Source organism: Furipterus horrens, unplaced genomic scaffold (assembly GCF_987537825.1).
Source record: "Furipterus horrens unplaced genomic scaffold, mFurHor1.1.pri manual_scaffold_16, whole genome shotgun sequence".
NCBI classification, from domain to species: Eukaryota; Metazoa; Chordata; class Mammalia; order Chiroptera; family Furipteridae; genus Furipterus; species Furipterus horrens.
The window spans coordinates 1,752,029-1,775,980 of NW_028327186.1; the positions used below are offsets into that span (position 1 = coordinate 1,752,029).

Genomic DNA, 23,952 nt, shown 5'->3' on the forward strand with positions numbered 1-23,952 from the left:
CGAACTAGAGACAAAATTTCATCTTCCCACCTCAGACACCTTGAAACAGTAAGTACACTTGGAAAATAATCATCCTAAAAGGGGAAAATAAGAAGTTAATCAGCCAAGGTCCTTAAGTGGATATCAAAGCCCCCATTTTACCCTAAAGTTAAAAGTTTTCTTTAAATATCAAAGAATAAACTTGCCATTTAAATAACGGACATGGGGACTAGAATATCAATGTTAAAACTCTACCACGATTACACAATCACTTCCTCAAAACTGACCAAGTTTTGGGGGGTTAGGTTCCTCCTGTAAACCTCAAGAGGTTCCCCATGTCCCAGCTCCCCCCAGACTTGAACTACATCAGTCTTTCTTCCACTGCAACACTGTAGGTGCCTACCAGACAGGTCGGAATTTGCTGTACAAATGGAATTGCAAATTAAACCCTCTCTCGGTGGTCTGGACCTCAAGTCTCTGAGGCCTCCCCTTCCCATAAAAAGTCTATAGATAATTTGGAAATTGATTTACTACAACCTCTGTATCTAAATAAAGCCTTAACTGAAGATTGCAGAGAAGCGCTAAGACATTTTTGTGCACAAAATTTTCTACTAAAGTAGGTAAATTATTTGGAATGCACCTAGGAAGGTTTAGATTTACGTATCTGAACTGGTACCCACAACGATATCTTCTAAAACCAGAAAGTGAAAAGGACTAAAAACAAATGCCAAAAACACATACCAATCCTTATATATATAATTTCATCCCCCAATTTCAAAAACCCACTTGGGAAAAACAGGGATTTGGTCAGGACCTCAGAGTTAGAAACAGAATACACATCCCTTGCACCCTATAGTACTGCCCTCAAATACCATTTTATTGTCAGTGATTCCGTGAGGCTGTATATTTTACATTGATAGATTTGTGTTTTATGTTTTTGTTAACGTCCCTTTGGATCAAAATCATCTGTACAACATACTTGATCTACGTACCAGGGCAAAATCACCCCAGATGTCAGAACTCATCAGCAATCACAGATCCGGTCAGTTAGAGAGGAGAGGATGATTATACACTGATATGAAGTGTATTTGGAGTGCAGTCCATGGTTTTGGAATGCCTTGTGAGTAAACAGTTTCTTAAAATGGATTCTAGATAAAAGGAAACATCAATATGAGAGAGAAACATCAATTGGTTGACTCTTGCACATACCCTGCCTGGGGATAGAACCAGCAATCCAAGCATGTGCCCCGACCTGGAATTGAACTGGCAACCTTTTGGTTTGTGGGATGATGCCCAAACAACTGATCCACACCTGTCAGGCAATAAACAGGGTTCCTGATCTCAGCAGGAGCCTCAATTAAGAATGGTCAGCTAATTAAATAATTTTTTGACTGCTCTGAAGTTTCCTTTGAAAGTGGCTATTATATTGCCGTGGCTGGGTAGCTCAGTTGGCTAGAGCATCGTCCCGATACGCCAAGTTTGCAGGTTCGATCCCTGGTCAGGGCACATACAAGAAGCAACAAATTGATGTCCCACCCCCTAAAAATCAATCAATAAAAAGATGGCTATGATAAAAGTAAACTCTCAGACAAAAGGGGATTCCATGTAACCTAAAGGAAATGCCCCAGCAGGCAGCCCTCACTAAGATCTGTCCCTCCTGATTGAATCTTTAGAGAGGTTCTAATAGCTGTTATAGAATATGGGCTCCAGAGTCAGCAAAGGGTAACTGGGAGAAATCTACGGGCAAACAACACGAGAATCACCCGTGATGCTCTCAGGATGGGCGCTCGGTCGTGCCACAGGACCTCCACTGGAAAACTGCACAACTTTAGTGTGAGCCCTGGCCACCTGCCTTAGGGGGAGTGTTATCCTGTGCACCAAAATGTTGCAGGTTCAATCCCTGGTCAGAGCACATACCTAAGTTGTGGGTTCAAACCCCAATGGGGTGCATATGGGAGACAACCAATCAATGTCTCTCTCTCTCCCCCTCCTTCCTCTCTCTCTAAAATCAATAAACATACCCTCATGTGAGGATTAAAAGAAATTTAAAGTGAAATTACCTACCACAGCAAGGACAAACTGGCCACTGTATTCAATCAACGTTGGTGGGGAAACCTTACTCAGATTTCTGAGGGTGCTGGTCAAACCACAACGGGGGGGCATGGGTGAGAGGCCAAACCTGGGCTCCTTTGAACATTTGCAGACGGATTCATGAATTCCTTTCTGCAATGGGTTTTGAATGTGTGTTATTTGGGGGATGGATTGAACCCTTGTTGATTTCCTGCTTTGCCAGTAGCAACATATTACACGATTTGGTGTTCCCAAACTACTTCTATAGACCAGGCACAACCATTTTACAGAGACTGTAATAAAACAGCTTGGCACAGGCCTGCCAGGCACACAGGACACTTTGGTCCCCACGCCTCCAATCTTCAGGAAAGACAGAACAAGCCAAAATCTTCAAGTCAAATTAGCAACGCTCTCAGGCTCTCAAGTTCTCAAGGCCCAATGTTCACTTTCATGACAATGACCTCAAATCCTTCGGGGCCCACTGAACTCTTCCTTTTGAATTAGGAACAGAATAACCTATTAGTTTTGGACTCTCACCTCCACTCTTAATTCTACATTATCATAAGCGATCATGGCCACATATTGCAGGCAACTCAGGCAATTCAGTCGTTTGTAATAGTAATAAAACTTCTACCAAAAGGACTTGTAAATGAGTCATGTGGACCAACTCTTGTTCTGATTCAACTTCATAAGAATCCTCAGAGACCAGCTTACCAAACTAGCTATCTTTTTACAATATTTTATTTGTTTATTTTTAGAGAGAGGGGAGGGGAGGGGGAGAGAATCATCCATCAGTTGCCTCTGCTATCTATGCACCCTGACCAGAGACCGAACCTGCAACCCAGACATGTGCCCTGACTGGGAATCAAACCAGTGACCTTTGCTTTGTGGGATGGCACCTATCCCACTAAGTCACACCCGTCAGGGCACTAAAGTATCTGTCTTGACCCAGTTATGGCAAAGACGCAGCAGCTAAGGCAGTGGGAGCTTCATGGTTTTCCACGAGGGTCTCCTTTAAGTCATTACCTCCTTAAAACAACTGATCGATTCTGGGGACATGGTCTAAACTGGGGGAGAGAAAGACAGCCTTCAGACTCAGAAAGGACCCTTTCAGGTAGGGTTAAAACTGGTACAGAAGTAAAAATACCCACGGGATCGATACTTAAGAGTGATATCTATCAAAGGGGCATAAACCACCTGCAACCATCACTGGGACCTCCATCTGAGAAGCCTTAGGAACCCATTAGAAGCAGATGGAATTTGGAAGGAAATCAACTCCCAGGCATGGCTTTCCACTACCCACAAATGGCTTGGCTTTCTCCTGGTTTTGCTTTAGATGTGATAATGCTGCTGATACTGCAGAGCTGACTGGCTGTCACTACACTAGTCGTGATGAGTGACAATGAGACATTACAATGCTATCTGACAATCTCACAGAGAGGTACTTCGACTTTAACCAGATCCTTGGGCAGCCTTCGTTTGTTTTATCCTACCCCAGGACATTTTCATTTGCTTTTTAGGGGGAAAGAGGAAGGGTGAGAGGGAGTGAAAGAGAGAAGCATCAATTGGCTGCCACACACCCAGACCAGGGATCCAGGCCAGGACAGAGAATCGAACTCACAACCTTTCGGTTCCAGGACCACGCTCCAACCCCTGAGCCACACTGGCCAGGCCTCGTTGAGTATCTCTGAAGACTCGCACTGGACTGGTGAAACCAAAGTCTCCTGGCTACGTCCTGCACACCAGCCAGGAACTAGTTACCCTGGTCAACCAAAGTCTGCCTTCAGTATACTGTCTGATGTCACCCAGGTTCTATTCTGACCCATTAGTTTCTAAGAAGAAGAGAGTCTCAGATAACTCAATTCTAGAAGGAAAACTAGGTCTTGATGTTACAGCCCAAGCCCAAGAGCTCAAGCAGGATCCTGTATTCTGTCTTCTCCCCTCAAGCCTCACCCCCCATGGATACACCACTGAGACTCTGCCCAGGTGGGCTCTCTTTTTTCAAAAAGATTTTATTCATTTATTTTTAGAGAGGGGAAAGGAAGGAGTAAGAGATGGAGAGAAACATCAATGTGTGGTTGCCTCTCGCATGCCCCCAACTGTGGACTTGGCCCACAACCCAGGCATGTGCCCTGACTGGGAATCGAACCGGTGACCCTTTGGTTCACAGGCTGGTGCTCAATCCACTGAGCCACACCAGCCAGGGCCAAGCCCTATCTTACTATCACAGAGACCAAGGTAGTTCGGGGAATACTTTTCTGGAGCCAGTATTTGGTGTATGTACATTATCAATACTTTATGAATATATATTTTTTCAAATTCACAAGTGATATTTATCGATCACAGAATGTGCAAGATACTGGGCTCATTAACACTTCTCTTACCTATCTCATTTAATTCGGGCAGTAGCTGGCACATCCCCTCCTCTGGTCACAAAGACGACCAGGGACACAGTGCATGGGAAATGGAATCCAGGCAATGTACTCTGGCACCCGTCTCAGTAGGGAGTGTGCAATCGTCCCTAAAAATCTAGTCTACCCCATGACTGCAGGGATCCTTACTGTCTTGTTCACAGCAATTTCTACACTGCCTAGAACACTTCTGGTTCCATGCTATATGTTCCATAAATCCTGATTTCAATTAAAATTCTTTAGAACTATATAATTTTTTCTAGAAATCTATCTAACACGATCCACAAAAATATCTGATTTAAGACTAGTATCATACACCAATGATTGAGACCAACTATATATAACTTACCTAATGCCACTAAGTCTTGACACCACCCAGCCAATCCTATGAACAAAATTAACTGTAAACCAATCAATTCACAGCTTGCTCATGTAAGAAAATACCCCTGATAACATCCTACTGACATAAGGAAAACAGCTCATTTATCACGTTGAAATGGGATGACCCAAACTCACATGAAGGCCCTCAGCTCACTCTCCCATCAACCTTGAACTACGCACGGCATGGTGCCTGTCTGTAACCGGTTTCCTGCTTGGAAAGCCTGCCTTCAATAGTGTCAGCCCAGACCCTGAAGCCGTCATTTCCTGCTTTTGAAACACTGCTAAGCCTTATCAAAGTGGTGTTCTCCCTCGCTGCCAGCGACTCTGTTTAAGAAATCTTTGGGGGAGTCTTTCTGTGTCACAGACCAGCAACAATGTGCTGGCCAAGACCAAGAAGCATTACGTGAGCATGGGATCAAATCAAAGGTGGATAATAGTTCCACAATTGTTCAAGTGCTCTAAAAGTACCAGTCAGTGAAGTTTATCAACATAACTAAAATCCAGATCATTTGGAAGAGGAGAATCAAAACTACCAGCATTTGCAAAGGCATTGAGTATGGACTTTGAAAAAAATCTGGAAAGTTACAAGAAAAAACGGTGACCACTTACCTGCAAAACCAAAACTTTTAGATACAAAAAAATATATATCATGTAAGGAAAGAAAGGGAAAGAAAACACCCTCATCAGAAAGTTAAGACTATTAACCATGATTGGATTAAGAGAAAGACATACCTTGTCCTTGGACAGGAAGACTTATATTATTAGAAACCAATTATCCCATGAAGTAATTTATTAAAGTTGATGAAATTGCAGTCTAAACTGTAATTTCTCCCAACGAGAAGACATGAGACAGGAGGCAGAGAAGACGCACAGACCCACAAAACAAAAATGGAGCCAGTCACAGATGAGGATACAGCACAGTGCAAGATGGCATTACAGATAAATGGGCAATTATTGGCAAATAATCGCAGGTAATGGCAAATAACTTGGCAACTTCAAGAATTCAAATCAAAAAAAATTTCTCATGATTTAAGAATCTGATTTAAAAAACACAAAATAATTAGAAGTTAACATAGGTGAAGGGTTTCATGGAGTCAGTATAAATATCTTTCCAAAATGACATGAAACTCAGAAGCCGGAGAAGCGAACATGGTTGTACTTGGACATATAACAATCGTACACAGTCTTACAACAAAAATGAGGTTTAGAAGTGTGTAAAAATATCTGTAATGCTTGACAATCCAAAGCTTCTTTTCCCAGAAATAAATGAGCCCTCTGAAATAAGGAACAGACTGAAGGCTCCCCCCACCAACAAAATTGGACAAAGAGGAAATTAAAAAATACAGATGGCTAATAACATGAAAAAATGATCAAACTCAAAAACAAAAGAAATACATTTGAAGACAATAGTTTGGGCTATCACATTGGCAAAAAGTTTCAATATTTATAAAATCCATGATCTGTGTGGTTGTGGGAAAGTTGGCAATCTTATTTGTTGTCATTGGAGGATCAAATTATCACATTTTTAAGGAAATCTGGTGATACTTTTAAAAATTTTAAATGCGCACATTCTTAATCCCAGCATTTCAATTGCTAAGTAATTTATTATGATATAATAAGACAAATGTAAAATTATTGATATAGAGGGAAGTTCAATGCACAGATATTTTGGTGCTCACATAAATATCTATGAATGAGAAAAACTTAAAGCATTTAATTATATTCAATCTACAACACAGTCATGTAGTCATTCAATTAATGACATAGATGTGTGTTATTGAAACAGGAAAACAGCACTGAGCCCTGACTGGTGGGGCTCAGTGGATGCAAACTGAAAGGTCACTGGTTCGATTCCCAGTCAGGGCACACGCCTGGCTTGTGGGCCAGGTCCCCGGTTAGGGGCATACGAGAGGCAACCAATCGATGTTTCTCTCCCTTTGTTTCTCTATCCCTTCCCCTTTCTCTAAAAATAAATAAATAAATGAAATTTTTTAATAAAAAGGGCATTGAAAAAACTGTTAAAGGAAAGGCAGTGTGTGGAAGGTGTATAATATGGCCCCGCTTTCGGAACCCTCCCAAAATAGGGTGTGTGTGGGGGACAGACCTATCTACTTAAAGAATGCACGCAGCTACCTCAATAGAGCAAGAATTAGGAGAGTGGAGGTCACTTAATGTAGACATGAGATACTTAGATAAGCTTTGAATTTTGGGGAAAGAAAACATATAAAGTTTTTTTTGTAATAGATCCTATTTTTTAAATGTACCGCCCGGCAAATGAAAATGATGAATTTATATTGATGGAAGCACTGAGACATTCCATCATTTTGAGTTTCCTGGGCAATAATGTGTCCTCTACTGAGGCTCCCGGGATGGACTGAGTCAAGTGGCAGAAGAGAAAATAGTCACACGCCCAAATTAAAGTCTCAGCGATGACATCCCAACATGACCATTTCTCAGTTAAGCATTTCTTATCTGCAGGAGGCATCCGCTGCGACACTGGCCAGAGAGGAATCTCCGTGCAGAAGGAGGACGGTATCATAGCGTGGGGGACGCTGATGGCAGAAGTCATGGCACCAGAGGGACAGATCCACCTGCAAGGACACAGTCAGGGAATTGGTGACGGTAAGGCACCCATTTTCCAATGTCGGGGGCCTGTCAAATCCTCACACACTTTTCTATACACTGGAGCAATCCAACCCGGGGCATGCATAGAAAGCGGCATTTTTGGTAGCGGGGTCCATGCTGTGGCCAGAAAAATGACTTTAAAACATCCTACAATCAAAGAGGCCAAACATAGGAGCTACGTTTTTCCTCTGCTGGGTTAAAAAGTGATGGACATCTCCAGCTAGCTCCGGTTTGTATCTGTCTCTTTCCTTCTGTAAATGGCTTCTGAAAGTTCTACGTCACTATGCCCTGGTGTCTCAGTGGGTTGGAGTGTCGCCCCATACACCAAAAGGTCGTGGGTTCTGTCTCTTGTCAGGGCACGTATGGGAAGCAACGGATCAAAGTCTCTCTCTCTCTCTCTGTCTCAAATCAATAAACACACCTTCAGGTGAGGATTTAAAAAAATAAGTTAACTGCACACTTTAGGAAAAGTTCTAGGTCACTCATTCATTCAGTCAACTATTTCAAGCCAAACTACTTGTCTGCCCTCCAGTCTAATAGTTACAGAGAATCTGCTTTGCCTCTTATGTACAGCAAGTCTCTGCTAACACAATGGGTCTGGCCGAGGAGGAGCTCAGTTGGTTGGGGAAGAAAATCCTTCCTAGTGGCAGGACGTGGATGGACTTAGATGTGCACAAACTATATAAGAAAAGCTGTGTCTCTTAACTCGTTATACAATTGGGCCCTTGGAGTCAGTCAGATGCAACCAGAAGCCACCCACCTTTAGGAAGTTAATGGCTACTTTCCCACCCAGACATGGCTGCCCCTAGAAAGACGAAACCTCACCTGCAGAGGGCAGCGGCCTTTGTACAACGGGCCAGCGAGGGCTCTTTGTAGACTCCAGCCTTGGTGATGTGTTGGGTCTTTCATTCCCAAGAGTTCGCAGGATGGCATGCTCTGAGGGAATAAAATGAGAAACACCACCTCCAGTGAAAACGGCATTTCAGCTTGGTCCTCTTCCTTGCTGATTTTGCCTGAAGCTGCTTCTCGCTCGGTCCCCGGGCTCCGAAACCACAGCTGCCCACTCCACCCCCTCCACATGTCAACGTCAGTCAGCATCTTGCACAGAGCTCTTCCCACTGCTTTTGTAAGACCCACTGGGCTGCCTGAATCCCACTGAAAATCACGTCTCTTTTCATGATTTATCATTTTCTGCTTAGCTGGCCCGGTTATTTACAAACTCACGCAAAATGATGTACTCATGTGTCTATTCTCAAAGTCTGTTGAGGACCTAGCCTATGCCTGCTATCTGCGTCACAAACATGAACTGAAAAACATCAGGCCTTAAGAAATTAAAAGTCCATGGGATGAGTGAACCATGCATACAAAGAACTCAGAAAGAACTCAATAAATAGTCTTATGCAGGTAGACTTAGTTTCAGGACGGGATTGTGGAGGAAAGACCTGGTTAGGTCTAGGTTAGCAAGACCCGGTAGGACCCACAACTGTACTTCCAGTGAGTGTGACCACTCCCATCGGATTCTGAGCTGGGTTTTTCATTAAGCTAGAACCTAATGTCACCAGGCTTCGGAAGAACAAGATCTATCAACCTCTAGCCATGCTACACTTGTTCCCAATAAACATGCCATTCCCTGCCCATGGAGTCACACCTGCGAGGGTGCCCACAAGACAGCAGGAACGCAGGACCACCGACGGAGGAGTTGTCTGGAACTGACTCTAAGGCTGCTTCCCTTCCCTTTTAGGTTCCACCAACACCTGAAAGGGAAAAAAAGAAGAAAAGTAACACTTTAAGAAAGAATATATGCAGAGAGAAATGTACAGAGACTCTACACAAACACGCATGCACGTAATCGAATTTAACACCAAAATTCTGAAGTGTGTAGCCTGCAGTGTACACAGACTGGGAAACTGGACTTCGGGAAGTCCTGTGTGTGTTTCTCAGGAGCAAAAACTCAGCATGACCGGCTGTCCCTCCACTCTGAGGGCCAACAGACACAGGGTGGCTAGCTAGTAATTATGTCAACAAGAACAAATATTTCCATACTATTAAAACTCAATGTTATAAAATAATTTTTCTACTATTATACACAGATCAATGAAAAAATGGTTTCTCCATTACCACCTGCCGAAGTCCAAGGAAGGTACCTAACAACTTCATAGGCAATAAAGTATCTAGCTTGTCAATTTCTATAAGACCACCTTTTGAGAAAAATATGTGTATCAATAATATCTAGGTATCTAGAAAAACTGATTTAAATTAAATTATTCTTCTTTGAAAAATAGTCTAAAATTTGCCCCAAGGGCATTACCTAGCAAAAGGGCGCCTTCTCTGTGATATAATTGGAGGCACCCCAACCATTCTTTATCTAAAAGAAATCACAAATGCCATGTTCTTATCTATGATCTTGAAAAAAGCATCTAATGTCCTCCCTGGTGTAGCTCAGTGGACTGAGCACCAGCCTGCAAATGCAAGGGTCACGGGCTCAATTCCCAGTCAGGGCACACGCCTGGGTTGTAGACCAGGTCCCCAGGTCAGGGCATGTGAGAGGCAACTAACTGATCTAGCTCTCACACTTTGATGTCTCTCTCTCTCCCTCTCTTTCTCCCTCCCTTCCCCTCTCTCTAAAAATAAATAAAACCTCTTTAAAGAGTTAAAAAAAACAACTTCTATATAACCATAAACTTTGATGTGACCAAATGAAGACTATATTTGATTACTATATTCAGAGCATTCCCAAACAATGGCTTAGGTATGATTACTGATCTCAACATTGTCAATCACCCGATGAACAAATGAGAACTTGTTTGCAACTCTAAGTAATATCCTAATACTCTCCTTTCGAGGTTATCTGCAGAACATTGTATCATAATTATAAAATGTATTTATAGGTTTTCTTCCGTTATGCCAATCTTTAAAATATCTTGAAATATCATATTTAAAAGTGCAAATTTTTTACTTTTTTATTATTATTTACAATTACATTAAAAGTTAAGCAAAAAACATACAATTGGTAAAACATGCATCTGTCTTTGAATATGAACTACTGGTACCAGACCCCTGTCTTCTTTATTTTGTTTTATTGCTTCCTGATAAGTCAATAAATAAATCTAGAAATATTTAACACAATCTGGTAGCTTACAATTCTATTTTCAAACATATTTCCCTCCAAATAATTTTACCTAAGATTTCAACAATGGATACTTTAAAGATGTGATGTTTATAACATCTAAACCTTTTGTCCTATGTGTAATAGCTCTAAAGAATTTGTGTCCAACAGAACTTTGGTTCCTGCTAAAGAAAGATCTGGAAGCCCTAGGACTAGAGTAGTGGCCTATTATTTTGCATACATAATTCTCTCAGAGTGTCAACTTGCTCCTAAAAATTCCTGCTGGTAAACTCAGGGATGTAGGCCTTGGCTAGTTTTCTGCAAGTCCCAGTAGAAGCTGAGCATTCATTTCCTTCAAGGAAAATACACAGACACCTTCCTTTGGAAAGTACTTAAAATCTAAGGTAAGATAATGCATTTAAAGCCCTGGCCGGGTTGCTCAGTGGGTTGGAGCATCATCGCAGGCACAAAAATGTTGCGGGTTTGATCCCTGGACAGGGCACTTACAGGAGGCAACTGATCGATCTCTCTCTCTCTCTTTCCTCTAAAATCAATAAACATACTTTGAGAAGTTTTTTAAAAAGATAATGGATTGTAGAAGAGGAAGATATTATATGCCTCTTAACTGGGGACAATGCGCACACAACCTTCTAAAGTCACCGGAATCTGGGCAAACAGCAGCAAGCGCTGTGGCTGACGTCGCCGCTGACCACTGCTCGGTCAGAGGGCAGAAGACACAGGTGAGTTACGCCCGCGGCACAGCAGCGCGTCTCAGCCTTCTTTCTCATGGTCACTTGCTTACACATCCTGTTCAGACTTTGACCCCCTCCCATTATGTTAATAGCACAAATATGCTATATATGTGCTTATGGATGGTAGCTATTTGGGAGACATGAGCCACTATAATATTTAAGATTTCTTTTGCTCCCCCCAAACCACTTTTGACCCCAGGAGGATGCTGGCAATAATACGAGAAAAATGCCGAAGTGGGTGAAGAGCGCAGACTGCATCCCAGCTTGTCACGAACTGTTTGGGGCAGTCTCTGCTCCTTTTCTAAAGCATACCCTCCCCGGGGCACACTGCTGGGCCCCAGGGACACTGCCTCTTGTTGGCCCAATGTCACCTTCATTCCTTAAAAGGAAGAAACTATTCAAACACTCATAGCTCCTAATGTCTTGGTGCTTTGAGCCACGCTCAGAAATGTCAAAAATCCTAGACTCCACAGGAATGGAAGCTGAGGCAGAATCACTGTGTTATTAATGCATGGATGTGATGTGGTGACAAGAGGCCTCCTCAAATAGATTAGGTCATTGACTATTGAACAAAAAAAACCATCCCCCAAAATCCACAGCACTGGCTGGGAATACAGACAACTTTCAATTAGTGTATTGTATTGTCCAGAGATAATAAGCACTGATGTCAATGAGATCTAAAATATTAATGGTGCTTTGCTGAGTGAGTTTTAAATGCAACTTAAACTTTTAAGCAAGGGAGGGCGGTAGAAGAGGGTAAAAGGGGGATAGGAGACTTGGCTTGGGGAACACACAATACAATATACAGATGATGTATGATGTACTTTATAATTCTATTAACCAAAGTCACCCCAATAAATTCATTAAAAAATTAAAAAGAAAACACTTTAGCTCTGGCTGGTGTGGCTCAGTGGGTTGGGTGTCATCCCACAAAGCAAGAGGTCACAGGTTCAACTCCTGGGTTGTGGCTTCGATCCCCAGTCAGAGTGCACACAAGAGGCCACCAACCAGTCAATGTTCCGCTCTCACATCCATGTTTCTCCCCCTCTCTTTCTGTCTCCCCCTTTCTCTAAAAATAAATATTCTTTAAAAAAGAAAACTTTGAGCAAGGAAAACCTTGTTTTCCTCCATGGCCACCTCCCCTCCGAGAAAAATACAACGAGATGAACAACCTTCCTGACGTAATCTACAGTCAGCAGAGTGACTGCTCTCTCTTCCCACATTTCAGTGATCGGCGTCTTCTCCCCGTTTCTCAGTCACTCTAACCAACGCCTTGTCAATTTCATTCACCGTGGCAGACACCCCACATTGGGTTTCATGGGGTTTCTGCATAGTTACTCTGGGCTTTATGGCTCTGTAATTTATTTTTGCTCAAATTATTATTATTAATTTTGTTGTTCGTGATTTGGGTTTAACTTTCTACTTTAGTCTCTTTCCTGTTTCTTAAGATAGAAGCTTAGGTTATATACCTGATAAAGTTCCTTTTTTCTCACAGAGCCATTTAAAACTACAAATTTCTTTCTCAGCACGGAGCCTAAAAAGGATGTGCGGCCGGCTTGAAGCTAGGCCAGAGTCCTGCTGTCCTACAGGACTGTCACAAAGTGCTAAGAGGGATGTCAGGGTCTTCAGGGCAAACTGCCCTCTGATGTGAGAATTCCTACTGATGTGAGAATTCCTACTGACTCCCACAGGCGCGATAAAATTAGGCCCAGTGCTTTCTTCTTGTCACATCCCCAAAGGAAAAAATGGTTTATTTATTTACATCAACCTGTGGAAATGGAGTAAACATATAGAGATATAAGAAGCAAGCATCTAGGCAAAGGACATGTATAAATGACCCGTGGACGTGGACAATGGGGTGGGGATTGACTGTGGGAGAGGGGTGGGTAGGGTGGGGGGGAGCAATGGGGAAAGAAAAAAAATAAAAGTAAATAAATAAATCTCAGAATAAAAAATAAAAAAGGAATATAAGAAGTACACATGTCTATTTGTCAAAAAACCAGAAAAGTTATTTGTGACCCTGCACATAAAATACACTGCTTTATTACTGAGTGGTCCAATATTATTCAAAAAAGAGGAAGTGCAAAATTCCTGGAAAGAAATGAGACAGAAGCCTCAGCTGACTCACCAGATTAATAAGTGCTCACATTGCTTAGATTTAAAGAGTTTTAAAAAACCAATTACATTCTTGATTAATTAAACAAAATAAATATGACCCACAAAAAACAAGTATTCATAACTGTAATGCTACCTCTGGGAATCAGCATTCCGAGAATTTCCAGGGAAGGAAATTGGGGCAAGAGACAAATGCAGCACTTCCAATGAGTGGCGAAAAGGAGTTGAGACAATTCCAATGTCACTTCCGGCCCTCAAAGCGTGGGGGAAGTGAGCCAAGTTGAAGAAGAAAATCTTCCTAATTGAATACATGCTATTAACAGGTTACAAGGGCTTAAAGATACATATGCACTGGACAACCTAAGACAAGGGAAATATACTCAGCACTTAGAACAGGGGGCATAGGTCATTTTAATAAGAAACTGGTGTCAAAGTGTCCCCAAAGGCACGACTGAATACAACTATAGTCTCCCTTTAAATATACAGGAAACTGGCTGAAGAAATAAGAGCCAATGAAATCAACCTGGATTACCAAGAATTGTAAATTTCCTCATTTCATAACTTAAAGTGATGGAAGGGGTTCCTAACTCCTTTGGTTCAGATTTGCAAGGAATGCCTATTGGGGGCCAAAATCAATTTAAAAAGCACATATTCGGACACTGGATATTCAAAGTTGCAGGCTCGACCTGAAACAGGCAACGAGTGCGAACAGGTAAGCGATCCAGGGTACCCAGGGCCAAGCACGGGGCAGGAAGAGGATCCAGGGCCCTCGGCCGGCCGCCCAGGGGAAGGAGAGGGAAACACAGGTCCTCCCACACGGAACAACTGGTTGGTTCTGGCAAAGAAGGGCTGCTTACCGTCACGAGGGAGCCACCAACGTCCTAAATACCTGATACCCCTTGGCCCCGAGGGCTCCCTCCCAGCGGCGAGTGTCACAGGCTTCGCAGAACGGCCCTCTCTGGCGAATGTTCACTGGCAGATTCCCCTGGAAGAAATCACATGTAGGATTAAGAATTGGGCCCAGGTCCTCAGGTAATGAGACCCAGGCCGAACATTCCCCAGGTAAGCCTTGATCTGCCTCCCAGGCTCCTCTGTCCCTCAGTTGTGACTGCAGGTGTGTGTGACCGCACAATGGCACAGAGGCTTGCAGATACGTCTGCAGGTGTTTGTGTGTAGAGGCCTCAGCAACTGGACAAGCTTGCCTTCTGCACAAATCCCTACTTCAATCCTGGCCACCCCATGGGGGGAGACTGGTACCTTCAAAACAAAAAAGAGGATGTGAACTTTGAGCCCTAGATGTTCCTGAAATGGCCCACAAACCCCATCTCTTACAGCCCCTCCTGAACACAACATGCCGCTGACTCTAGATACACCTTCTTCTTGACCATAAATGCGATGTCAACCTGTACACAGCGTCCCTGCGAGCTTTCACAAGTCAACCGCACTGGGTGGAGAATTTGCAACCACCCGAACAATGGAGAACCACCAACATAACGCTGGCAACATGGGACACCAGCTACAGGGCGGTAGCAGCCCATCGTGAATATCAACTTGTCAAATGAATCCAGGCCAGGTGACTGCTCCTGATAACTAACCCTAACTGTCTTTGGTGGGCCATCAGGACCCCAGAGAAATAGCAGGTTCATCAACCGCGACAACGAATAACACCCAACAGCAACTAGGGCAATTCCGTCCAAGAACCACGCATTTCTAAGACAAAGAAATTCAAGGCCATGCCCGCTGAGAAAGCGCTCAAACACTTGGCTGCCAAGTCCGAGGTAGCGTCCTCATGCCCTGCGTGGACTGTCGAGAAAGCAGCAGCCTCCAAAGAATGAAAACAGACACACCTCCCACACAAGGAACCGCGGGTGTTTTCCAAGCAGACCTCTGCCCGAGGCAGTGCCGGTGGGATCGCCGGGCTCCAAGTCCCTGCCGTGTGCAGACCCTTCCAATAATACATCTGAACACCTCTAACAAAATGATAGCCGCCAGGACCAGAAAAACCAAACACTCCTGCATTAGACACTTTGACCGTGAACATTTTGAGCTCAGAGGACACGAATGAAAGAGGATGTGAGTCACGGGATCATAAACCTCTTCAAGGCAATAGGGAAAGCACAACGGAGCAACACTACTCCGCCATGGCAGCCCCAAGTGAGCAGCGGTCACCTAGCACGGAGCCACGCACACGGGCCAAGAAGCCTTCCGTGGTAGGCACCCATCGGCAACCGCAGCAAGAAGCAAAGACTTTGTTGCAGGCCAATGACCTCTGTTGAAACAATACAAGACAGTCCATCCAATGGAAGCTCATGGAATGACACGGCCACCTGAGCCAACTCGCGCCGAGTCCTGGGGGTCAGCCAGCATAGCATCTTGCCTTCAGAGCAAAGTCCAGGGCACAGTCAACAACTGGCCACTCTGCACATGGATTGACTGAGGAGCTGAACCACGTGACCTGCCAACTCCACCCTCTGTCCACACGGCCAGCTCACTGGATTGAAACTGCCTCGATGAGACAAAAGCTGAGAACAGGTACACAAAGGGACTGGGGCTAGAATCAGAAACTATGAGAGATTCTGGTCTTCAACTACAAGGAAAAGACCTCCAAAGGCTACAATGGAACGAGGAAATGTGGCCCAAACATATGAACACCGTGTGCTCACTAGGCCTCCATCACAACTACATACTCAGATTTTAAATTTAGAAAGCATGCCAGTCAAAAGGAAAAAAAGGCATACCACCCAACCAAAACCACAGATGCAATGTTAGTACTGATGTTAGGGCATGAGGCTCCCGAATGCTGAGGCCCTGGGTGGAGCGTGCATGAGTGTGACCAAGGGGCCGCTGTCCCTCACTCCTGCCTGTCCGGGGCCCTCCATGTGCTGGACTGCAGATCCAAAGAGGACAGTTGGCATTCACACCCATTTTGTTCGGCTTTTGCAAGGAATGCATTGTGAGGGGGTCGTCATTGATCGGAGCATATTCTGGGACGCATGAATACTTAGGAAGGAAGAACAGACAGGCCAGTGGGTAAACCAACAACCTCAGAGCCCTCCAGGAGCAGGAAAATGCAGATCCAAGCCACTGAGCAGAGGAACAGCCAATCCTTTCTCAGAGGAAATCCTCGCATGCCACGGGGGAGGTGTGGACCAACCACCACTCTAGAGAACCTATTAAATAGTAAACAGAAGGACAAAACTTGTGGCAGAGAAAATCTTACCTTCTTGAGCAACCCACATGTACAGTGACCAGCCAGGAACACACTCCCTCCAGGACTCCCACGCACCTCCGGTCATCAAAGAAAAGGAAGGTTGTCTCTTCATGGCTGACGGTGAGTTTGCACGGCCTCACCACCTGGGAAGTAAGGAGAAACCACATGCACATTTGAGCAATGTCCTCAGAAACTAAGGCAAAAAATATATAACAGTGAGATTGAGGCCCTGGGTGGAGCGTGCATGAGTGTGACCAGGGGCCGCTGTCCCTCACTCCTGCCTGCCCGGGGCCCTCCACGTGCTGGACCTCAGATCCGATGAGAACGACGGTTGGGGTTCTCACTCATTTTGTTCAGATTTCCAAGGAATGCATTGGGAGGGGGTCATCATCGATCCAAGCACGCTCTGATACGCTGGATAAATTAGCAAGGCAGGCTTGGGGCTCACTGAGTGAGTCAAGGAACTCAGTCCTCTAGCAGCCTGCGGGATCCAGATCTAAGCAACTGAGGAAGAGGGACACGTCCTTCTTGGAGGGACGTGTAAAGAAGCAAACCCCTTCGTAGTTTGTTAAGCAGTAAACAGAAAGATAAAACTTGAGACAGAGGAATGCTTACCTTCCTGAGCCATCCACGGGCATAGTGCCACCCAGGGACACACTGCCTCCAGGACTCCTGAGCACCTCCGATCATCACAGGAAAGGAAGGTCATGTCTTTGAGGCTGAAGGCCAGCTCTGCCTGGACATGCTACCTGGGAAGTGGAGAGAAATCAAATGCACATTTGAACAATGCACTCACAAACTAATACAGTGAAAATACGAACAGTAATTCAAGATGCTCTATAAGCTGAGGCCCTCGGTGGTGCTTGCTTTATTGGGACCAAAGGGCAGCTGTCCCCAACTCCTGCCTGCCCGGGGCCTCCACGTGCCGGACCTCAGATCCGATGAGAACGACGGTTGGGGTTCTCACTCATTTTGTTCAGCTTTTCCAAGGGATGCATTGTGAGGGGGTCATCATCGATCCGAGCACGCTCTGCGAGGCACGACATTTGGCTGTGGGATACCAGGTCGTTCACCTAGTGAGCCAGTGACCTAGTGCCTTTCAGTGGTCTGGAGCATCCAGATTTTAGCCACTGAGCAAGAGGGACAGGCAATGTACTCTTGCAGAAAAACCCTGAATTCCACTGGGGACATGTGCACAGGAAATCTTACCTTCCTGAGAAATCCACATGCATGGGGCACACCCAGGGACACACTCCCTCCAGGACTCCTGAGCACCTCCAGTCATCAGAGGAAATGGAGGCCGTCTCTTCACGGCTGACGGCGAGACTTGCATGGCCAGTCCACCTGGGAAGTGGAGAGAAATCACAAGCACATTTGAGCAACACATGCAGAAACTAACACAATGAAAACACAACAGTGACACTGGAGGGTCTGAAATGCTGAGGCCCTGGGTGGAGCGTGCATGAGTGTGACCAGGGGCCGCTGTCCCTCACGCCTGCCTGCCCGCCCGGGGCCTCCACGTGCCGGACCTCAGATCCGATGAGAACGACGGTTGGGGTTCTCACTCATTTTGTTCAGCTTTTCCAAGGGATGCATTGGGAGGGGGTCATCATCGATCCGAGCACGTTCTGGGGTGCTGTATAATTTAGCAGGGCAGGCTGGGCAGATCACTGTGTGAGCCAATGATCTGACACCCCAACGTAGTGGAGAATCAAGATCTAAGCCTCTGAGCAAGAGGAACAGTCATTCCCCTCTCGGAGGGAAACCACAGGGCACACATGGACAGACCATGTCCAGCAGGTCTGTTAAATCTGAAGTGATGGCCACAAACTGGAAAAGAGAAAATCTTACCTTCCTGAGTGATCCATATGTATGGGGCACACCCAGGGACACACTCCCTCCAGGACTGCCGCACACCTCTGGTCATCAAAGGAAAGGAAGGCCGTCTCTTCATGGCTGATGGCGAGCCTTGCACGGCCACCCCACCTGGGAAGTAGAGAGGAACCACATGCACATTTGAGCAACATCCTCAGAAACTAACACAGTGAGGCTGAGGCCCTGGGTGGAGCGTGCATGAGTGTGACCAGGGGCCGCTGTCCCTCACTCCTGCCTGCCCGGGGCCTCCACATGCCGGACCTCAGATCCGATGAGAACGACGGTTGGGGTTCTCACTCATTTTGTTCAGATTTCCAAGGAATGCATTGGGAGGGGGTCATCATCGATCCGAGCACATTTTCGCACATGGGGTTATTTAGCGGATTTGCTGGGTGGCTCACGGGGTGAGGCAGTGGCCTCAGTGTCCTCCGTGGCCCAGAGCATCCAGATCCCAGCCACTGAGCAAGAGGGACGCTCAGTCATTCTTTGACGGAAACCCCATAAGCCATGCAGGACACTCAGAGCCGCCATGTCCTTAAGAAATCCGAAAGTTAACATCTGAACTTGGAGTAGAGGTGTACTTACCTTTGCGAGAGATCCCCAGCCGGGTGCTCACTCAGGGCCACACTTCTTCTGGGACTCCCAGGAACCTGGGTCACCAGGAAGAGAAAGGTCTTCTTTTCTGGGCCGATGAAGAACCACGCAATGCAACTCCGCCTGAGAGGTAAACAGAAATCATACATGCATTTCAGTAATGTACCCAGGTCCTCAGGTAATTAACCCCGGACATTCCCTCTCCCTTAGCAGGGCCTTGTATCTAATTGTCACCTACTTCTGTCCCTGAAGAATGACTGAAAGTGAGCATGATACCACGTGTGCAGGCCGGTCTGCAAATATGTTGCCTGTGTTCATAGGCTGAAGCCTCTGCAGCTGAACAAGCAAGCCCTGGGCACTAACTCCTGGCCACATGCTCTTCCTCCATTGAAGGAAGACCCGTTTCTTCAAAAAAAAAAAGGAACAAACATGGAAACTTTGACCTCATTGGGCTCCCTCCCTACAGCAAATTCTGACCTAGAAGAGCAGACACTTCCCATACCTGCTCTTACTGACCAGATATGATGTAAACGTTAAGACATGTGGCCTCCACCAATGTTCGCCAGTGAACCACCCTTAACAGAAACCACCAAAAATAAATGAATAAATAAACCCAAATATTGACACGAAACCTGCTACGAGGCCAAGAGCCCTCTCTTAACATTAAGTGGCCAAGCGGCCTCAGTGCAGGCACCTGTCTGTGCGATCTAAGCCGAAGGCCTGAGGGGAACAAAAGGAAATCGGGGGGGTGGGTATCGGTGATCCCCACCCACAAGGATGAGGACAAAACCCAATTGAACCCGGGCTGCAAGGTCACACAGAGACAGGACACACCTGGACCCGATGGGTTTCAGGGTGCGACCTCCCCTCAGCACAGGAACATCACCGTGACTACTCTGAGCTCCGGGGATTCATCGACAAAGACACGGGAAGAATTTGAATAGGATACATCTTCTGACCCAGGGCACACGAACACTCCAACACAGAAACACGTCCACCAGAGTCCACACGGGAACACAGGGCCCACAGCCGCTGCCACCCCCACAGGCTCCCACTGTAACATGTCCGCCCCTCTGAACAAAGTGACAGACAGCAGTGCCAAGATGACAGCACCCTCCTGGGTAGGACGACCTGGGCGGCTCCCTACTAAGGTTCCAAGGACGGAAAGCTTGCTGGCCAACACATTCAATTCAGAGATGGCTGGGCAGCAGCCTGGGCCGGTGGACCTATTAAAAGCTACACAGAACAAACCCGCTTAGGCCGCGACTCTGGAATGGACACAGTGCGTGGGATGGTTAGAAACCAGTGTCCCTCTCAAGACTGCTGAAGCCTTGACTAGTAGGCACAAGATGTGTGGCCCTTCAAGGCTCTGAGGGATCCCTGAAACCCAAAGACGCTGAATTTGGTTGCAACAACAACAACCAAAAAAAGGCAAATACAACGCACGGAAGCCCAGAAAACACCACCATGATGTGTCCTGTCCATGACCTTCCACTCGTGTCCAGGCCATCAGCCACCACAGAGTCCTGATTCAGGGCTGTGTCCATAGCACAGTCCACAGATGCCCACCTGGCATGTGGAATGGGTGAATAATTGAATTAGAGGAGCTGCCAACATAGGATCAGGGCCTCATTGTCCCTCTGTTCCTGCCCCCAATCCCATGGTGCCTCCACTATCCTCACGTAGCGAAGACAGACAGAGGTTCCAAAATTGCAAGACCTGGGGTTCTTATCAGAATCCATAAGAGTTTCTGCTCTTGGGTCCCAAGAACGGAAATCTAAGGGCTACAGTGGAAGGCACACATTCAGACCACGGTTCCAATGGGCCCATGCCACAGCCACTCTGTACCACTTTCAGGACGTAGAATATGTGCCGGCTGACAGAAAAGATAAAAAGACCGACACTTTGCCCCAACGCCACCAATCGTTAACACCAAACTAATGCCATCAAAACCCTCAGCTGGTAGGAGGCTCTATGATGCTGACACCCTGGGTGGAGCGTGCATGAGTGTGACCAGGGGCCGCTGTCCCTCACTCCTGCCTGCCCGGGGCCTCCACGTGCCGGACCTCAGATCCGATGAGAACGACGGTTGGGGTTCTCACTCATTTTGTTCAGCTTTTCCAAGGGATGCATTGTGAGGGGGTCATCATCGATCCGAGCACGCTCTGCGAGGCACGACATTTGGCTGTGGGATGCCAGGTGGTTCACCTAGTGAGCCAGTGACCTAGTGCCTTTCAGTGGTCTGGAGCATCCAGATTTTAGCCACTGAGCAAGAGGGACAGTCAATGTACTCTTGCAAAAGAACCCTGAATTCCACTGGGGACATGTGCACAGGAAATCTTACCTTCCTGAGAAATCCACGTGCATGGGGCACACCCAGGGACACACTCCCTCCAGGACTCCTGAGCACCTCCGGTCATCAGAGGAAATGGAGGCCGTCTCTTCATGGCTGACGGCGAGACTTGCATGGCCAGTCCACCTGGGAAGTGGAGAGAAATCACAGGCACATTTGAGCAACACATGCAGAAACTAACACAATGAAAACACAACAGTGACACTGGAGGGTCTGAAATGCTGAGGCCCTGGGTGGAGCGTGCATGAGTGTGACCCGGGGCCGCTGTCCCTCACGCCTGCCTGCCCGGGGCCTCCACGTGCCGGACCTCAGATCCGATGAGAACGACGGTTGGGGTTCTCACTCATTTTGTTCAGCTTTTCCAAGGAATGCATTGGGAGGGGGTCATCATCGATCCGAGCACGTTCTGGGGTGCTGTATAATTTAGCAGGGCAGGCTGGACAGATCACTGTGTGAGCCAATGATCTGACACCCCAATGTAGTGGAGAATCAAGATCTAAGCCTCTGAGCAAGAGGAACAGTCATTCCCCTCTCGGAGGGAAACCACAGGGCACACATGGACAGACCATGTCCAGCAGGTCTGTTAAATCTGAAGTGATGGCCATGAAGTAAAACAGAGGAAATCTTACCTTCCTGAGTGATCCATATGTATGGGGCACAACCAAGTACACACTCCCTCCAGGACTGCCGCACACCTCTGGTCATCAAAGGAAAGGAAGGCCGTCTCTTCATGGCTGATGGCGAGCCTTGCATGGACGGCCACGCCACCTGGGAAGTGGAGAGAAATCACAGGCACATTTGAGCAACGTCCTCAGAAACTAACACAGTGAGACTGAGGCCCTGGGTGGAGCGTGCATGAGTGTGACCCGGGGCCGCTGTCCCTCACTCCTGCCTGCCCGGGGCCTCCACGTGCCGGACCTCAGATCCGATGAGAACGACGGTTGGGGTTCTCACTCATTTTGTTCAGCTTTTCCAAGGAATGCATTGGGAGGGGGTCATCATCGATCCGAGCACGCTCTCAAAGCTAGGAGACTTAGCTACGATGATGGGTTGGCTCTTTGGGTGACCCAATGACCTCAGAGCCCTCCAGGGCCTGTAGGATTTAGATCCCAGCCATTGAGCAAGAGGAACACTCATTCCTCTCTTTGAGGGAACCCCATGAGCCCTGCTGGACACCCAAACAAGCCACCTCTAGCAGCTCTAAGAAACATGAGAGCAGCTGGCTGAACTTGAGCACCTAAACACTCACCTTCCTGTGTGTCTGCAGGGATGACCCACCCCGGCCCCGCATCCTCTGGGATGCCCATGAACCTCTGGTCACACAGGCAGAGAAAACTCCTCTTTTCTTGGCTGATGAAGAGCGTTGCACGGCCACGCCACCTGAGAAATGTAGAGAAATCACAGGCACATTTGAGCAACGTCCTCAGAAACAAACACAATGAAGACACAACAGTGAGACTGGAGGGTCTGAAAGGCTGAGGCCCTGGGTGGAGCGTGCACGAGTGTGACCCGGGGCTGCTGTCCCTCACTCCTGCCTGCCCGGGGCCTCCACGTGCCGGACCTCAGATCCGATGAGAACGACGGTTGGGGTTCTCACTCATTTTGTTCAGCTTTTCCAAGGAATGCATTGGGAGGGGGTCATCATCGATCCGAGCACGTTATTTGAAGATGGAAAATTTTGGCGGGGCAGGCTGGGCTCACTCACTAGGATCATGACCTCAGCATTAACTGGACACTGGCCTGGAGCCTCCAGATTCCAGCCACTGAACAAAAGGGACAGTCACTCCACTCTTGAGCAAAAAAGCCCCATGCTACTCAGTGACATGTGGACAGGCTGCCTGTATCAGGTCTATGAATCCCTAAACCAAATGGCAGAACTTGGAGCAAGGAAATGCTTACCTTCCTGAGCAATCCACGGGCATGGTGCCCACTCAGGGGCACACCCCCTCCACGACTCCCACCCGCTTCTGGTCATCAGAGGAAAGAAGGTCTTGTTTTCATGGCTGACGGTGAGCCTTGCACAGCCACTGCACCTGGGAAGTGTAGAGAAATCACATGCACGTTTGAGAAACGTGTTCAGATGCTCATTTAATAAGATGCTTACCAACATTTCCCCTGGGTAAGCCTCGGACCTCCCTGTCATGCCCCTCTGTCCCTTAGGAGTGACTGCAAGCGTGTGTGACACTATGAGGAAGGCAGGTATGCAGGTGTGTGTGCACATGGTCCTGTGCAGAGGACTCGGCTCCTGAACAAAACATGCCTTGGGCGGAGAACCTTAACATCACACCGTAATGCTCAAAAGAGAAAACAAGGCCTTAGAAGAAAGCATGCAAAGTCCACTTGGGGAGATTCTATAATGGCGCATCGACGACTTCTTTCACACCGACTGTTCCCACATCTCTTCCTGCCCATGGATGTGATGTCGGCATCGGGACAGGGCCCTGCGACGGCCAGAACAACAGAAGCAACCACATTTGGTG

At 46.7% G+C, this 23,952-nt stretch overlaps 1 protein-coding gene, 1 long non-coding RNA gene and 9 other non-coding genes across 11 annotated transcripts; all 11 read right to left on the minus strand.

The window, feature by feature from the left end:
• Window positions 1–5,625: 5,625 nt before the first annotated feature.
• Window positions 5,626–14,416, minus strand: LOC149991962 (uncharacterized). The gene is made up of 4 exons (XR_016508456.1): window positions 14,297–14,416; window positions 9,115–9,220; window positions 8,292–8,402; window positions 5,626–7,432 (listed from the first exon to the last, which is right to left on the minus strand). It is a non-coding gene; the product is annotated as an uncharacterized LOC149991962 (long non-coding RNA).
• Window positions 14,417–16,323: 1,907 nt separating this feature from the next.
• Window positions 16,324–16,414, minus strand: LOC149991963 (small nucleolar RNA SNORD116). The gene has a single exon (XR_016508549.1). It is a non-coding gene; the product is annotated as a small nucleolar RNA SNORD116 (small nucleolar RNA).
• Window positions 16,415–16,954: 540 nt separating this feature from the next.
• LOC149991964 (small nucleolar RNA SNORD116) lies at window positions 16,955–17,047 on the minus strand. Its single transcript, XR_016508533.1, has one exon. It is a non-coding gene; the product is annotated as a small nucleolar RNA SNORD116 (small nucleolar RNA).
• A 222-nt stretch (window positions 17,048–17,269) lies between these two features.
• LOC149991965 (uncharacterized) lies at window positions 17,270–22,779 on the minus strand. Its single transcript, XM_090263818.1, has 6 exons — window positions 22,722–22,779; window positions 22,168–22,240; window positions 21,464–21,598; window positions 19,111–19,242; window positions 18,502–18,636; window positions 17,270–17,399 (listed from the first exon to the last, which is right to left on the minus strand). The coding sequence occupies exons 1-6, from the start codon at window positions 22,777–22,779 to the stop codon at window positions 17,396–17,398; spliced, it is 537 nt and encodes a 178-aa protein (XP_090119944.1). The 3' UTR covers window positions 17,270–17,395.
• LOC149991966 (small nucleolar RNA SNORD116) lies at window positions 17,578–17,671 on the minus strand. The gene has a single exon (XR_016508545.1). It is a non-coding gene; the product is annotated as a small nucleolar RNA SNORD116 (small nucleolar RNA).
• LOC149991967 (small nucleolar RNA SNORD116) lies at window positions 18,176–18,269 on the minus strand. The gene has a single exon (XR_016508547.1). It is a non-coding gene; the product is annotated as a small nucleolar RNA SNORD116 (small nucleolar RNA).
• Window positions 18,783–18,875, minus strand: LOC149991968 (small nucleolar RNA SNORD116). The gene has a single exon (XR_016508534.1). It is a non-coding gene; the product is annotated as a small nucleolar RNA SNORD116 (small nucleolar RNA).
• On the minus strand, window positions 21,182–21,275 carry LOC149991969 (small nucleolar RNA SNORD116). Its single transcript, XR_016508546.1, has one exon. It is a non-coding gene; the product is annotated as a small nucleolar RNA SNORD116 (small nucleolar RNA).
• Window positions 21,776–21,869, minus strand: LOC149991970 (small nucleolar RNA SNORD116). Its single transcript, XR_016508539.1, has one exon. It is a non-coding gene; the product is annotated as a small nucleolar RNA SNORD116 (small nucleolar RNA).
• LOC149991971 (small nucleolar RNA SNORD116) lies at window positions 22,387–22,480 on the minus strand. Its single transcript, XR_016508540.1, has one exon. It is a non-coding gene; the product is annotated as a small nucleolar RNA SNORD116 (small nucleolar RNA).
• Window positions 22,780–23,029: 250 nt separating the features above from the next.
• LOC149991972 (small nucleolar RNA SNORD116) lies at window positions 23,030–23,123 on the minus strand. The gene has a single exon (XR_016508541.1). It is a non-coding gene; the product is annotated as a small nucleolar RNA SNORD116 (small nucleolar RNA).
• Window positions 23,124–23,952: the final 829 nt, after the last annotated feature.